Here is a 17,438-nt window from a genome sequence, read left to right on the forward strand (position 1 = left end):
AGCAAAGGGTCTTTCTTGTAGCAGTAATGACCTACCTTAACTTCTTGGATAGAGAGGAAAAAAGAAAAGAGAGGTAGTAATATTGGACAGCAGCTTCATAGCTTTATCTTGTCACCTCTGTGTGCCAAGGTGCTTGAACAGAGATTGAGAGAAGGCAGTAGGTGTGAAACTGGTTTTGTCCATCTCTTAGGCTTGTGCCACAGCTAACTAGTCACTATACCATATAAATGCCACACGTCTACCATTTGTCCCTTTGCTCATGATATTCTGTTTACACAGCTTTCTCCACATCTTGAAATCCTAACTGTTCTTTCAAGGCCCAGCTCAAATGCTATCTCCTCTTATGATGCTCTCATTGATTCCCCTCTTCGGTGCTTCACAGAATTTTATTTTTCTTGCTCTTATGAACTTATTTTTTACTTGTACCATAGATAAATCTTTACCTGAATTTGAAGGAATCTTATTTACATTTGTAAGTCCCCAAAAGTATCTCACATAGCCCCTAAAAGTATCTCACATACTAATGTGAATGGTATTAAACAATATTGAATAGTAGATGTTCAATAATTATTTATTGAATGATCTTAAACAACCCTGTTAACCACAGGAGAGGGACTTGTCTCTTGAAGCAAAGCCATACATGTAGGACCTCTGGTTCCTGCCCCTTCTATGGAGCCAAGGTGTTGCTTGTAGAACAGAGGATGCGGAGGTGAGACACACAGGTTAAATGAAGTAGGGCTTGGGTAAGGCCAAAGATGGCAGTGCTGTATACAGCACACTAAAATATGCAGAGCTCGAGAAATGAGGCTGACTCAGTGTTCTACTCCACAGACTGACTTGCACTCACCTAAAATTTAGCCTTTCTCTCCCTTATTTTTAAAAACAATATTGAGATATAATTCACATACCATGCAATTCCCCCATTTCAAGTATATAATTCAATGGTTTTTAGGGTATGCAGAGTTCTGCAACCATCACCAGTCAATTTTAGAACATTTTCATCACTCCCCAAAGAAACCCTGTATCTGTAGCATCACTCCCCATTTCCCTTCAACACTTGTCCCATCGTTCCCCTACCCCACCTCCTGCCGAGCAATCACTAATCTTCTTTATGTCTCTATAGATTTGCCTTAATAGATATTCATATAAATGCAATCATACAATATGTGACATATCATGTCTGGGTTCTTTCACTTAGCATAATGTTTTCAAGGTTCACTCATGTTGTAGCACATATCAGTACTTCATTTCTTTTTATTGCTAAAAAATATTCCATTGTACAGATATATCACATTTTATTTATCCAATGAGTAGTTAGTTGATGGACATTTAGGTTGCTTCCATTTTTTTTTGGCTATTATAAACAATGCTGCTATGAACATTCATGTATGTGCACAAGCTTTTGAGTGAACATGTTTTCATTTCTCTTGAGTATATACCTAAGAGTGAAACTGCTAGATCACATGGTAACTCTGTTTAACCTTGTGAGAACTGCCAGAGTGTTTTACAAAGTGGCTGTACTATTTTACATTCCCATCAGCAGTGTATGAAGCTTCCAATTTCTCCATATCCTCAGAAACACTTGTTATTTTCTGTTTTTTTGATTATAGCCATCCCAGAGGGTGTGACATGGTATCTCATTATGGTTTGCATCTGCATTTCCCTAGTGACTTATGATGTTTAGCATTTTTTCATGTACTTATTGGCCACGTGAATATCTTTGGAGAAATGTCAATTCATATTCTTGGCCCATTTCAAATTAGGTTATTTTTTTATTATTGAGTTGTGAGAGTTCTTTATATACTCTAGATACAAGTTTCTTATCAGATATATGATTTGCAAATATTTTCTATCATATTGTGGGTTGTTTTTTTACTTTCTTACAGGGGTCCTTTGAAGCACAAAAGTTGATAAACAAAAGTTTATCTTAAGTTGATAAATTCCAATTTATTTTTTCTTTAGTTGCTTATGCTTTTGGTGTCATATCTAACAGGGCCTTGTCTAACCCAAGGTCAGGAAGGTTTACTCCTGTATTTTCCTCTAAGTGTTTGTTATAAACTGGAATTTGTTCCCCCAAAATTCACATGTTGAAGCCCTAACCCCCCAATGTGACTGTATTTGGAGATAAGGCCTTTAAAGAGGCAATTCAGTTTAAATGAGGTCATAAGGGTGGGGCCTTTATACAATAGGGACTGGTATCCTTATTACAAGAGACATCAGGAATGCACACACACAGAGAAAAGGCCATATGAAGACAGGCGAGAGGGTTCATCTGAAACCAGCCCTGCTGACGCCTTGATCTTGGACATCTAACCTCCAGAACTTTGACAAAATAAATTTCTGCTGTTTAAGTCACCCATTCTGCAGTATTCTGTTATAGAAGACTTAGAGGATTAAGAGCTTTTTACAGTTTTCCTTCTTACATTTAAGTCTATGATTCATTTTGAGTTAGTTTTTGTCTGTGTTGGAGGAAGAAGTCCAATTTCATTCTTTTGCATGTGGATATCTGGTTTTCCCAGCATCATTTGTTGAGAAGACCATTCTTTCCCCATTGAATTATCTTGGCACCCTTGTCAAAAATCAACTAACCATAATGTGATGGTTTATTTCTTGACTCTCAATTCTATTCTGTTATTCTATATGTCTATCCTTATGCCAGCATCACAGTATTTGGAAGTAAGTTTTGAAATCAGAAGGTGTGAGTTCTCCAACTTTGTTCTTTTTCTAAGTTGTTTTGGCCATTCTGGGTCCTTTGGATTTTCATATACATTTTAGTAACAGCTTGTCAATTTCTGCGAAGAAGACAGCTGGGATTTTCACAGGAATTGCATTGAATTTATAGATCAGTTTGGGGAATGTTGCTATCTTAACAGTAAGTCTTCTGATCCATGAACACAGGATGTCTTTCTAATTTAACATTTCTGATTCTCTTCATTTGTTCCTGTGGATTTGAGTTACCATTTGGTATCATTTCCTTAATTCAATATAGCTTTGCTCCCACCCACGTCCTTAGTTCTAATATTATCAAATATATTTACATTTTTATATGCTATAAGCCCAATAATACAAGTATATTGTTTTATACAATTGATTTTTAGGTCAGTTTAGAAAGAAGAAATATGCAATTATATCATATTTTATAATGATTTTTACCAGTGGTCTCTTTTTTTGTGTATGAGGATTCCAATTACTGTCTACGGTCCTCTGATTTTAGTATAAAGAACTTCTTTTAGTATTTCTTGTAAGGTAGGTCTATTAGCAACAAATTCTCTCACTCTTTGTTTATCTGGGAATGTCTTCATCTCACTTCATTTTTGAGAGATAGTTTTGCTGGACATAAGATTCTTGGTTGACAGGTCCTTTTTTCAGCCCTTTGAATATATCATTCCACTGCCTTCTGGCCTCCACTTTTTTTCTGATGAGAAGTCAGTTGATAATCTTATTTGGGTTCCCTTATACATAACAAGTCATTTTTCTCATAGTGCTTTCAAGATGCTTGTTTTTGGCTTTTAACATTTTTACTATGATGTTTCTGGGTATGAATCTCTGTTTATCCTACCTGGAGATCTTTGAGCTTCTTAAATATGTAGATTAATGTTTTTCATCAAATTTGGGATGTTTTTAGCCATTATTTCTTTAAAAATATTTTCTGCTCCTTACTCTCCTCTGGTGCTCTTATTACACGAGTTGGTGTCCTACATTTCTCTGGGGTTTTATTCATTTTTCTTTATTATCTTTTCTTGTTCTTCAGACTGCATAATCTGTTGATCTATCTTCAAGTATGCTGATCTTCCCCTCTGCCAGCTCAAATCTATGAGTCTCCCTAGTGAATCTTTCATTTTCAACTTTCCATTTGCTTCATTTTTATCTCTTTAGTGATATTCTCTATTCGACAAAATACAATCATCATATATTCCTTTACTTCTTTAAGCATGGTGTCCTTTAGCTTTCTGGACACTTTTATAGTAACTGCTTTGAAGTCTTTGTTTCCTAAGTTCAACATATGCTTCCTCTCAAAGGCAGCTTCTGTTACCCACTTTTTTTCTTGTGTTGGCTCAGGCTTTCCTGTTTCTTTGCACGCCTCATAAATTTTTGCTGAAAACTGGATATTATAGATAATATGTTGTAGGAATTTATAGATATTGATACCCTCCCCTATGGGACTTGTTTTTTGTTTACCTGTTTATTTGTTTAGTGACTTGGATTATTTCGGTGAAATTTATTTTCCCCATAGTATGCAGCCTCTGCAGTTGTTCTTCAGAGGGTGCTGCTTTGGACATGTACACTGTCACCCCAAGAAGACAGTGGTTTTAGCTTTAGCGACTGTCTCTTTCTGTGATCCATTAAATATCTGCCTCTGTTGGTATCTTTCCCAGATGTTAATCTCCACTAATTGCCAGCTGATTGTTCTATTACATTGTACAATGCCCCAAGGCATAAATTGCTCCACAATCTCATTCAATTAAATTCAGGCCCCAGGGCTTCCCTGGTGGCGCAGCGGTTGAGAATCTGCCTGTTAATGCAGGGGACACGGGTTCGAGCCCTGGTCTGGGAAGATCCCCCATGCCACGGAGCAACTGGGCCTGTGAGCCACAACTGCTGAGCCTGCGCGTCTGGAGCCTGTGCCCCGCAATGGGAGGGGCCACGATAGTGAGAGGCCCGCGCACTGCGATGAAGAGTGGCCCCCACTTGCCGCAACTGGAGAAAGCCCTCGCACGAAACAAAGACCGAACACAGCTAAATAAATAAATAAATAAATAAAGTAGCTATTAATAAAAAAAAAAATTCAGGCCCCATTTCAGGTGGTCTTTGATGCCAGTCTTTGAAATTTGTTCTAACCCTAGGAGGGCTGTTTTTAGCTCTCTCTTTCCTTGGTTCTCTGTTAAGACTTCTAGCTAGTGTATGGGTTAGCTTGCTGCTCTTATTATTGAGTTATCAGCCTCCTCTCAATTTCTTAGAACCAAAATCTTCAATTGTTTTTGAGTGCCCTTAGGCTCGAACTTTCCCACACTCTGTTCCAGATAAAGTCAGTTCTCTTGGGAGGAGCTATGGAGCTTTCTGTTCTTATGGCCAGCCCCATGATCCATGCTACTAGAAAGGTGGGCCAGGCCTATTATTCTTGGTCTGCTCTGCCTGGGATTAAGCTTCCACTCCATGAGTGGGACTGGGGGGTAGGAAGGGAGTTCCAAACCTCTTAATTATTCTTGGCTAGACTAGAACTTCTGCAACACAGAGCTGGGGATGGTGAGAAATGCTGGCAACGTACCTCTCTCAGGGAGATATCATAGCCCTAGACTGGGAGATGGGGGGAGAGGGAGCCTTGTACTCCTGGCTACAACCACTTCAAGTAGTGCTTCTGTCATGGTGACCTTGCGGCAGGGGAGGGAATAGGTTGTGGCCCAAATGCCATATTCTCTCACTGTTAAGATTTAGATTTCCTTGAATCAATGTTTTTCCACTTGCTGTGTGCCCTTAGGACAATTTCCAGTGACTTTAAATGGTTGGTTTTATAAAATTAAATTTCACCATTTATGGCTATTTTGCCGGGGAGAGGGTCTGTGGAGCTTCTCTGCCACTATCCTGTAAGTTACAATCAGCTTCTGTCTAAGCCTCTCTTAACCAAGGTTGAAATTTTTAAGAATTCAAAAATGTTCAGAGAATTGCTAAATTTTCCATCAAGATCTTTCACATTCTACCTCTCAATTATCTCTCACAGCTATCCTTTTCATCGTCAAGGCAACTGCCTTACATAAGTTCTGCATCATTTCTTGCCTAAAGTATTTTACTAAACTTTTAACTCCCCCATCCAATCTATCCTCCTGCTATTGGAGTGAATCATTTGAAACTTTCTTGATTATTTATCTTGAGTGGCTCTCTACTGACTACAGACTAAACTCCAAACTACTTAGCATGGTACACAAGCCTTAAACAGTTAGTCCCAACTTTCCAGCTCCATCTTTTGCCATTTTTCCAGATCTACTGAATATCTTACACTCTAACCATAGAAGATACCTAGCCTTACTTTGGTGGCCAGTATCTTTCAAACTTCTGTGCTATAGTCATGCTATTCCCTTCCCTTTTCTGACTTGTGAATTTCTACTTATTCTAACTTATTCCTCAAAGGCCTGATCAAATATCAACCCTATTCCAAGTACCTATCAAAGTCAGCTCATGGGGTTGAAAATCAAATGTTAAGTCAGGAATCAACAAACTTTTGTTGAATGAATGAATATGTCTCTTATAAGCCTCTTTAGTATATTTCTGCTTCCCTTTTCCCAAATGAAAAACCACAAGGGATATTTAGACACTGCGTTGTAGAAAAGCACTCTAGAGTTGGTATTAGAAGAATATTAGAAACGGAGTTATAGTTGCCATTCTATTTAAACAAATAAAACCTAAAAAATATATTTATTCAGGGAGGAACCTCCCCTCCAAAAGAAAGAAGTATGTGAGTAGACATTATAATTTTAAGAAAAGGTTATTCAGCCTCTGGGATGTGTGTTGTTCTAGAGGAAAGAAAAAAAGGGAGGCTTTATCACCAAGTATTTATTTCTGCAAGAAAAGGAGAAGAGTATTCTGGGGTAATTCTGACCCTGAATGCCTTTAGTACCAAGGAGCTCTGTAATCAGATAGAAAGATAAAGAAATTGAAATGTCAAAAATGTGGTATTGTGAGAAGTATATGTATCTACTCAGGAAGATCTGGCAAAGTCCTGTTTAATTTATAAACTGAATGTAATCAGATTCACAGTCCTCCCCAATTTAGGAGAAATAAAAGAGAATTACGCTGGTTCTTATAATTTCCTTTTCAGGTGAAACATCTAAAGTAATTAACAAAATCATCTGAAAAGGGTGTGTTATTCAATAATAAAAAACACTGAATTCTGATTCCTAAGTTAATTCCCTTAATATAATTTAGATGCCTGTAAACAGATGCCTTGTTTATAATATACTCATAAAGAGTAGTACAAAGTAGGTGATGTTGACACTAACTATAGGCTTGTCAGTGCATAGTATGGGAATAAGCAATAGTCCTTCTTTCCCATGTTATAGCATCTGAGGATTAATAAAAGGTAAAAATACCTGTCTAAAGAAAATCTACCCCAGATTTCCCAGTTCTCAATTAAAAATATATATTACTTAGTACTCCAGACTTGTTTCTCAATGTAAAAGAACACTAACTACCTTAGCGAGTTGTTTCTCTGTATAAAATTTGCAAAATATTATGTTTCCAATGTGTATCTTTAAGTAATGTAAACAGCTATGTTGTTTGCTGGCCAACACCTTTGGAGAAGCCACGTGTGCCAGGGCAAGTGCTCCACACTGCAGTGGTCCCCAGTACTTCTGTCCTTGTACTGACCTGAGGCAGTCATTTGCGCTAGGAAGAGCAGGTACAGAGAGGTAGCATCCAGCTGCAGGTGTCCCCACTGATCATCACCCACTACAGTGGCACAGGTTTTGGTGTTGTACTTGGCATGGAGGCTATCCTTGGTACTCTGACTATACTTGAAGGATTCTACTTTATCCACCTGAAGAAAACAAAAACAGTAAAAGAAGGCTATGCAGAAAAATCAACCCATATGCCATACTTTGGTAGTAATCTGATACATATCATTCCATTTGGTCTTCAGGCAATTGTGAGTATTTAAAATGCAGTTACCTCTTTTTCCCTACACTTATACAATTAGGAAAGTCTGCTCTTGCTGTTTTTCAATTTAAGCAATTTAATTAGAAAATAATATCCATCAAAACCAGCTATTTCCTATTCATTACCTCTCTTTCACTCTTCAGATGGTTGTTTTCCCACTTTGTAGATAAAAACTGAGGTGTGGAGAGGTGACAACAGTTTAGTAAGAGATAATTGAGTTGTTAAAAAAGATACATTTGTTCCTGAAACAGAGGTAGGAATTTTGAGGGAAGAGGCTATATTTTGAAGGAGTAATGAAAGGAGCTAGGGAGAGACCCATGGAGTGACAAAGAAAAGATGTGAAAGAAAGCTGAAACCAAGGTCAGAAATGAAACACTGTGCAAGGGACAAATGAAAGACTTATTTCCTGAAACTTCAATTTGATTATGTGTGCATCTGCTATACGATAGTAACTATCATACCTTTAAATATGGTTCAAGAAATTAGTGACTTTAAACCTATTTGATAAGGTGGAAAATGCAAATATCTAAAATACAAAAAAATTAAAAAGTAGCAAAGAAGGAAAAAAAAATGATGGCTGTGAGATAGTCCCTACTGGACTAGAGATCACTGATCAAGTTCAGAAGTCTAGAGTTGATTTCTTTTTACTTTAGACTTGTTGTGTGCCTCAGGATGGTCATTTTATTAATCTGGGCCTCGATTTCTCCTTCTAATAAAATGTAATCTTGGGCTCAAAAATCAATTCTGAGTCAAAGTGCACAACATGTGTAAAGATCTCCTAGAATAAAAGTAAAATACTTTTTCTTTTAGTAAAACACTTTTGAATGGAAAAAATATCATAAACAAACCCAAAAGATAAACCAGAGACAGCTAAAAAATATTTGTAGTACATGTGACAAAGGATTAATATCCATCATGGACAGGAACTCCTCAAATAGGCAAGGCCCAAGAGAAAAAGAGGCAAAGGACCTAACAGGCAATTAATAGAAGAGGAAATACAAATTTTCAACCCACACATGAAAGGATGCTCAACTTCACTCAAGATCAGGAAAATGCATATTAATGCTAGAAGATATAAGTCCTTGGCCCCTTATCTCCAACCCTAAAATGTAAAACACTTCCAAAAGGTTTTTCCCCCTAAGTTTTGTACCAAAATTCATTTGGTGGCAGCACCTGATTCAAACTGACTTGGGGCTATTTGTAGTTTTTATTTATTCCACTTATTGTAAAACTGCATGTTTTCCTGTAGAGCGATTAATGTTTTTGATGATAGAGCGATGTCTGGACTTGCTGAGGGCATAACATATGGTATGTGCACTGCACTACCTTTTAAAATCTGAAAAATTCTGAATTATAAAATTTATCTGGTCCCAAGGGTTTCAGAGGAGAACTTATAGACCTGTATCATCTTCTACTCAATATACATAATTGCATGTACAGTAATGATGAAGTATATAAAAAAATCATTTGTAGAGGGGGGAGAAAGACTGGAAGGTAATACTTCAGTGGTAACTGGGTGGTGAGATCTTGGTTGACATTTCCCTCCTCAATTCTACAGATTTTCTAAAATTAGTATGTACTATTTGTGAAACTGAAAAAAATATAAGCCATATATATATATATATTACAATGTGGTTTTATTGGAGAGGGTTCTGTTAACAATGCCATACCTGTCTGATCATGCAGTGCAGCAGTCCCCTCATCAGCTTCACTACACTCTGCAGAAATAAATGGAAACAAGCTGTTATAAACATCACTAGATGCAGGAACACTTACTCAGCAACTGCAGTTGGTACATGATCTTTTGAGAACAAGTAACCTTATCCTGGGTTCCTATTTACATGGCATTTACTTTATAGGTACACAGAAGAGAAGACTGCAGCTAAAAGTGGAACTGAAAGCTGCAGTTGGTGACTCCTTCAAGTTAAAAAAAAATCCAAGCTCCAACAGGTTTATGTAAAACTAAGGCAACTATCCTATTAGAGGACATTCCACCTGGAAAAAAATGGGCAAGTCAGCTCAAAAATCATAAAGCTATGAGAATATTTAAAATATATCCTATGTCCTAGAAAAGCCAGCATCATCACTTTTATTTTTTTCTAAACTAGCCAAGACTTATCTTCAAGAGTCCACAGAAATATTTATCTGGACATTTTCCCTAAAGAATAAATGAACTTCAATTCAGAATAATTGTAAAGGGGAATTGTTAGTGCAACTCAACTCTCTTTCCCTGAAAAAAAAAAAAGCCACAAACTTAAGTCTCAAGTCATCACTATTTCCCTCACTAGGACTTGACAATTTCTAAGTAGTTAGTTTTCTAATCATAACACTCCAAAATTTTGATTACCAATTTTTAACAATGTACTATATTAGTTAGTATAATGCATACAGTAATAATATAATAAGTATATTTAATTATAATATAGTATAATAACAGTATACTTGTTATACTACATGACACTAGAAGGGCCCGTCAACACTGGCATGGGTAGGCAGTATGTTTTGGAAGAATATAGCACCAAACAGCTTCTCCATTTCTCTAAGCTTTCTGTTTCACAGTCCAGAAGAAATACAGCCAGGTTACTCCAGGGAATGCTGCCTCAGAGGTGGCTTCAGGACACCTCTGAAAACTAATCTACTTGGGAGCTGCACCATTCTGTTATTCCTTCAAAATATTCAAATGGGACTACAAGCAGTAGGCAGGACAAGGATAAGCACCTATTAAATTATGTTCTAATGCTTTATGAAATCTTTTACTGAGGGAAAAATAAAGTGTTTCCTTGGGAGAGTTCCTTTCCTTAAGTAATTTCTGTCTACAGATGGTCCCCTCCCCTTACAGATCAAGGGAAGAAATAAAGAGAGAGTGAGAGTGAGAGACAGAACAAACAGGCAGTGCAGGATCTTGTCACCTTTTAAAGCATGAAGCATTTGTTATAAAGTAATGAAACTGACTGCAACCCCTACAAGAAAATCTCTATCATTACTCTGATCCTAATGAAAGAGACCATCCTTTAATATACTGTTACAGACAGCATTAAACACAGCCTTCTTACTCTATGGGGTGACTTTATTCAATTCTGAATTCTCTTCTACATGCCACCACATACTCACAGATTTCTATCCCATCCTTTCAACTCTCTTTACCACCCAGCCCTGCTACTATCATCTACATTTTCTTTAAACAGCAAACCTGGGAGATTATAGATGCAGTGGAGGAGTCCTGATTTCCATCCACTTTTGTCCTCTTGGAATGGCCACTGTCAGCCATTTCTGTCCTCAAGTTCCAAATTCCAAGTCAGGATAAAATGAATAGGAAGCATGGAGAGGTAAGAATGAAGGGAAGTATCTGTAGTTTGTATTCCCCCAAACTGCCCATTTCCTGATTCAGGTGCACTAGTTGGCATTAATTATACATGTTTATACATACACCAGGGCTTCTAACCACACCAAGTGATACCCTCTTCTAATCTATCTTTTTTTTTGAGGATATGGATCTATGTGTTTGTGAACTGACTATATAAGGATATATAACTATTTATACACAACAATAGCCATGTAAGTATTAACACCTGTCTCTCCCTCCAGGTATATTTACAATCAGATACATATGAGCATCTAACATATGCAAAGCACTCTACCAGGCTTTGTAAAACATAAAGAAAAGGGAGACAGAACAGATATGTTTTTTAAAAACACTAAACTACAAAAAAAGGAAAGAAAGAATGAAAAAAAACCCCACTAAACTACAAATACAGTCTACTTAACAATTCCTGGTTATCCTTTAAAACCCAACTCCCCTACGAATCCTTCCTTGTCCTGTTCAAGGGAAATTAGACTTTCCTGCCTGTGTGTTCCCACAGAACTTTGTACTTATCTCCTAAATATGGTACCTACAGTATCTGTCTTAATGTATTGTAACTATGTTTATATGTATCTGTCTCCCCTATCACCCTATGAACTCCTTAAGAAAAAGGGGCAGAGACCAGATTCAGAAATAGACCTTTAAGTCAATGGACTAAGCAGATTGTGTTTTTAAAAATATATATTCCATGTCTGCAAGTAACTCTCAAATGGCTTACCAAAAAACCTGTGCGCCTCGGGGGGAACATGTTTATAGAGAGGATGCAAATATGACAAAATGTTAACAACTAGTGAACCTAGATAAAGAGTACATGCAAATATGTTCATTTTACTATTCCTAAAAGTTTTCTGTAAATTTAAAATTTAAAAAAATTAAAAGTTGAGGTTTAAATATAAACATTTTGTCCCATTTTACTTTTTATATCTATTGTAGGGCTTGGCACATAACAATTACACAAAATTTGCTAAATGAAAAACTGAACATGTTGAATGGCATAGACCATAAGTAATCTAGAAGTTCCAATAAAGCAGTCCTGAGAAAGAAGTGATCACTGTGAAATTGAGAGGTCTATGAGCACAGGAACCACAGAAAAAGTGGGATTGATGGCAGGCTTCACAGCTGGAAGAAACAGCTCATAAAATGATTTGGAGGTGGGAATGTCTATGGCTTCCATGGAGGAGGAAATATTCAAAAAGACTGAATCTGAAGTCATAAGACCCAGGTAGTATTCATGACACCACCAAATTCCAACTTCATCTCCTTCTGTCAATCCCCTCACCTGTAAATTGGGGAAAATAATACCTAATTCACAGGGTGTTACAGGAATAAAATACTAGTAATTATGGGAAAGTATACAGTACAATGAAAAGTCTTTACACAAATGTCAGGTATTTCTATCAAGGTACTGTTAGAGAAGTAATGAAGACACCAACCTGGTTGGAACTGGGGGTAGAATGCAGGGGACCAGCACGATATAATATTGAAAAAGCAGCCTAGGACCAAACCCTAAAGAGCCTTGCCTACCAATCCAAAACATTTGGATTTTACTTGTAGGGAAATGAGAACTACAAAAAGATTGCTGAGAATGAAAATACATAATTTAAGTGTTGTTTTCACTTAAAGTCTAAACCCTTTCACTAAGTGATCAGGGTTTAGACTAGGGTTGAGGCAGAAGGGAATAGAAAGGAGGGGATGGATTCGAGAAAAATTGTAAGAATTAACAGACTTTGGTCTGCATGTATCAAAAGGCAAAAGGAACAAGTCAAAAATCACCATAAGGGCAGCACTTTTCAAACACTGTTTTATAGAACACTAGTCCAGGAAATTCTGGGAAGGCTGTAAAATCCACCCCCATCTTAGATTCAAAATGCACATCAGTATATCAAAAGCTCTGAGAAATTACAGAGTAAGAAACCTGCTGTTTAACATAGCTCCAAACTTAGTTGATCTAGTATTCCATGGAACACACTATGGGAAATGTTCTAAGTAATGTTACCCAGGTGACTAGTAGAATGAGGACACCAGTAAGAAAAAAAGGGACATTTGGTGAGTTGCTGTTGTTTAGTAGTCTATTTTGTTTGTTTTTAGTAGGGAAGGTGGGGTTTCAGACCTGCTGATTTTGAGGAGCCACAAGATATTCGGGTGCAACTGATCAGAAGACAAATGAAAATCTGGGTTTGAAACTGAAGTGAGGTCAGAGTTAAAGATGAAGTTTTGGAAGTCATTCTCATAAAGGTAATAGTTAAAGACACGAGAAAAGATGAGAGACTACACAAGGAGAACAAAACTGAGGAAGAAGTAGAACTGGGGGCAGCCAAAGAGCTATCTCTATTTGTGTGTCTATTTATTTTTATGGGTGTGAGTTTTTATCTGTGTGACTAAGAGAAAGGGCATTTGTAAAAACATGTATGTGCATACTTCCATTCTCAACCTAGGATAGAACAGTCACTTAAACCCTTGTCCCCCCTTCATCCAGAATTCTCTTTAGTTCTCTGACATTATTTCTCAGAGAGAAATCTAGGTGAGAGTTGGAAGGAAGGGTAGAAATGATTAACAGTCAATGGTTTGGGAAAATCTACACAGTAATGGAAAGCTCACAGTAGGTAGGAATTTAATCTATGAATTTATTCTATTTGATTTCACCTATGCTCACTTATTAGCCATAGATCAGTGATTATCTCTGGCTGCACTTTAGAATTACCAGAGCAGTTGTTTTGTTTTGTTTTTTGTTTTAAATATTGATGCCCCTGGGGCTCCACTTACAGAGATTTATCTAAATTGTTCTAGGGTGAGGTCCAGTAAGGGTATTTCTTAAAAGCTTCTCAAATCATTCCAACGCACAGCCAGAGTTTAGAACCATTCGTGTAGAGTGGGGACAAATCTAGCTCACGGTGTGTTTTTGTAAATAGAACTTACTGATTAAAAAAAAAAAAAGAACTTACTGGAACATAACCACGCTCATTCATTTATGTATCGTCTCTGGCTGCTTTTACGTAGTAGCGGAAGACCTGAGTAGTTGCGTAGAGATCACACATAACCCACAGTGTCAAAAATATTTACAATCTGGCCTTTACAGAGATGGTTCTCTGATCCCTAGTCTGAATTAACTGAGTCAAATTTGAGAAGAAAATTAATGAGACTTAATAATACAATCTGTTTTAATTTATAATGAAAGTTGGTAGAAATTTTAGAATTCCCAGAGAAATGTGGTTTTTTTTTTAAGATGTTTCCTATTGCCATAATGTTTTTGAGACATCCCAAGGTTATTACTGAGGTGGTATGGAAAATATTTTTGTGCTGTGTGAAAAATTATTTAACGAAACATTAAAATTTTAGAATGAACAATTTTATGTTCATTTTTCTCCTCTTCCTCTGTTACATTCTTTCTTCCTGGGCCACATAAGGAAAAATGTCAACTCTGCAGAATGATTGATCAACAAGGAGACACAGATTTCTTCTAACAGTGTTGAAAAAGAAATTTGTCAAATCGTACTGGGTATAAAATCTTGGGTATTGTTCCACCAATATCAATTTCTAGCAAAACAAAACAAACAAAATACTGAGATCAAAATAGCAAAACATTAGAGTAGGACATAGGATAAGGGAGGGGAGTAAGATTACAGATGATTTTTTTTAACACTCCTCTATATTTTCCAAATTCTCACAATGGTTATGTATGTTTTCTATAAGTCACAAAAATATTGATCTGTACTTCCTGGGCTAGAGCAAAAACTCCAACAATTTTTTCTGGTGGACCTAAGTACCTCTTAATTATGGCTTGAGGGAATAAGAAATACCTGCTGTTGCAGAGGACAACACAGTGAAACCTTCCTGCTGCCGAGGACTATAACCCCACGATATGATGGTGTCCTTAAAAATAACCAAATCTCAATATTCTGATTGATAGATGAAGACTGGAGTTCAGATTGCCTAAGCTGAGGGAGACCACTTGAGAAAATGGCTGGTGTGGAGAGAATCTTTTCCACTAATGGAAAAGAATTCACATACACCTTACAACTGACAGCAGAGTACCTTAACATTAAGAGTCTCATGTAGCCCAGAATGTTATTTTCTTGGTCATTCAAGAGGACGTAGCAACCTGTGTCTAAACAGTTCTATAGAGGATACTTCTTTACTGAGGGGAGGGCCTTAAAAGTTGGCTTAAAGGCATCTGTTGACTCTGACCTTATTTTGCCCCAAGGGGTGAGGGTGGGTATGGGGGGGCAGGGAGGACACACAACAGACTCTGAAACAGCGGCCTAGGTATAAAAATCAACAAATAATGTCTTTTACTTGTGTCTAGTTGGGAAAGTCTGCTAATTTTTATCAGTTACCCTCATATAAATACCACCTATCATTTTCAAAAAAGAAGTAAAATGGTAGATACCTGCCTCCGAAAATTCTTCTCAATAAGAATAAATATGCTGGAGACTACAAAATACATTTACTTGGAAAGAGGATTACAACTTTTAGCAAAGATCTGAGGATAGGATTTTCCACTGTAACAGAACAGACTGTGCCCTCTCCCCCTGAATCAGCAAGTTTCATGTTTCCACTGCAAAAAAAAACTCCGTACAATACTGGAAAGCTTTATGGAATGCAATTTCAGCAAGGTGAAGAAAGAGTGAGAGAGGCAAAACACACCTGTCTTAGCTCCTGTGGACTACATTTCCTTCCTCCTCCCCCCAGTTCCAGAGCTTTGTATTTTTATTGAGTACCTGCTCCAGTTCATAGGCCTTTGCCTTATCCTCATCCCGGTCTGCATTCTTCCGGTAGGCCAGCCCCAAACCCCACACAGCCAAGATGCTGTACACATTATCCCGGACCCAGGCATCTTTCTGATCATAGCTGGCTGGAAGCAAGCCAGTCACTGGATTCTGTAAGGACAAGAAAAAGGGGACAGGCAGGTAACCATAGGGTGTTAATATGAGGAAACAGAATCTATCAAATGGGTACTGAGGGACTTTGGTCTTTCTTCTATGTCCCCACTCCTGAGTTTTATATTTATAATCTCCTCTTCTGACCAAGTGCAAGCAAATGCTATCTTGAATAAAGGGAAAGAGCTGGCTGACGCCTTACAAGTCTGAAATGTGGGAATTCTTAAAAGAAAGGAGGTGTTTTAGAAAGAATGAGCTACCAACGAAAAATCAGCATTAAAAGATTAGAAAAACTATAATGAACAGTATATACACGGTACTTCAGATCTTCACAACAGTCTAGTATTAAGATGGCTAAAAGTTCTCCTACCTCTTTTTCCTTCAGAGGAGGGGAAGTAGCCGACTCCCAAGCCTGGGGAGGGGGCCGGGGGCGGTGTCGATAAACAAGCTTCGACACATCTTACAACTCTGGCCCCTGGAACCCAGCAGTGGTTTGGGGGACGCGGAGGGTTGGGAGGGGGTACTCAGAAGCTCTGACTCAGGACTCGTGGCTAAGGGTGCCTGACTCTGGTTCTGTTCCTGGCCCAACACCTTTCTTCAGGGTCCTTTACGGCCTCCCCAGCTAGGGGGCGGGAGAACCTGCAATACACCCCCACACACACACGGGTTCTCCCAGGGTCTCTGTCCAGGTTATCACACTGCGCATCCTCGGTGATCACAAGCGACGCCCCATCACTTACCTGATGGCACAGGATGGTCTGATGCACCAGCCTAGCATAGCCGTCAAGCCGGACCCCCGAGTTACTCCGGCTCCTCATCGCGCTCCGTTTCCAATCCCCTCAGAGAGACGGCCGCAGTACCACAGGGGCCCACGATTTTCCAAGAAAGGAGGCTCCAACGCAGCCCCACCCTCGCTGTGGGAAGCCCGAGTACCAGGCCCGGGCACAGTCCTACCACCGCTCGGGCCTGGGGCCGGCTGTCCCGGCCAGGGCGGCCTCCGCGGCCACCACAGCCCCGCGCGCGCCCGAGCCTCCTGCGCTCTAGAGACCAGCCGGAGTGCCTCCGGCGCCGCTCGCCGCCTCTCTTAAGCCCGTCCGGCCCCCGCGGGTGGCTCCTGCATCCTCCGCTCCACTCCCGGAGACCGAACACAGCCGCGGCCCAGAGCCCCCAGCGCGGCCGCCGGCAGCTGCAAGTCACAGGCCGCGACGCCGCCTCCACTTGCCACGAGACGCAAGCCGGAGGCGGGGCTGGCGCCTCGTGTCCCGGCAGCTGCGCGCGGCGCCTGGGGACTCGCCCCGCCCCCGGCGACCCAGCCCGCCCCGCGGACGAGAATGTGTCACCGTAGGCAATGTGCTATCAGGGGGTTATTTTCGAAACACCTCAAATGACTATTTCAGTTGTCCACACTTGCTGTGGACACAGGATGTTAGGAAGGCTGTTTCTTCTGCCGGACTAGTTTTAGGAACTTACGGTAACTTCAAACCTAAAAGGAAAGAACGATCGTTTGCGTTCAAGGTCTAAAGAATTGGAATTTCCGGGTCTTTATTGTATTT

At 39.0% G+C, this 17,438-nt stretch overlaps 1 protein-coding gene across 4 annotated transcripts in view; it reads right to left on the reverse strand.

Annotated features, from left to right (window-relative positions):
- Positions 1-17,107, reverse strand: part of PHKA1 (phosphorylase kinase regulatory subunit alpha 1) — a 144,172-nt gene extending 127,065 nt beyond the window's left edge. For all 4 annotated transcript variants that reach the window (XM_068533265.1, XM_068533264.1, XM_068533263.1 and 1 more), the window contains exons 1-4: positions 16,626-17,107; positions 15,727-15,885; positions 9,318-9,365; positions 7,360-7,528 (exon numbers count right to left, since the gene is read on the reverse strand). In XM_068533265.1, the coding sequence (XP_068389366.1) occupies positions 7,360-7,528; positions 9,318-9,365; positions 15,727-15,885; positions 16,626-16,703 (454 nt within the window). In that variant the 5' untranslated portion in view covers positions 16,704-17,107. The remainder of the gene's footprint in view (positions 1-7,359; positions 7,529-9,317; positions 9,366-15,726; positions 15,886-16,625) is intronic.
- Between the last annotated feature and the right edge of the window lie 331 nt (positions 17,108-17,438).

This window comes from Eschrichtius robustus, chromosome X (genome assembly GCF_028021215.1).
Source record: "Eschrichtius robustus isolate mEscRob2 chromosome X, mEscRob2.pri, whole genome shotgun sequence".
Taxonomy (NCBI): Eukaryota; Metazoa; Chordata; class Mammalia; order Artiodactyla; family Eschrichtiidae; genus Eschrichtius; species Eschrichtius robustus.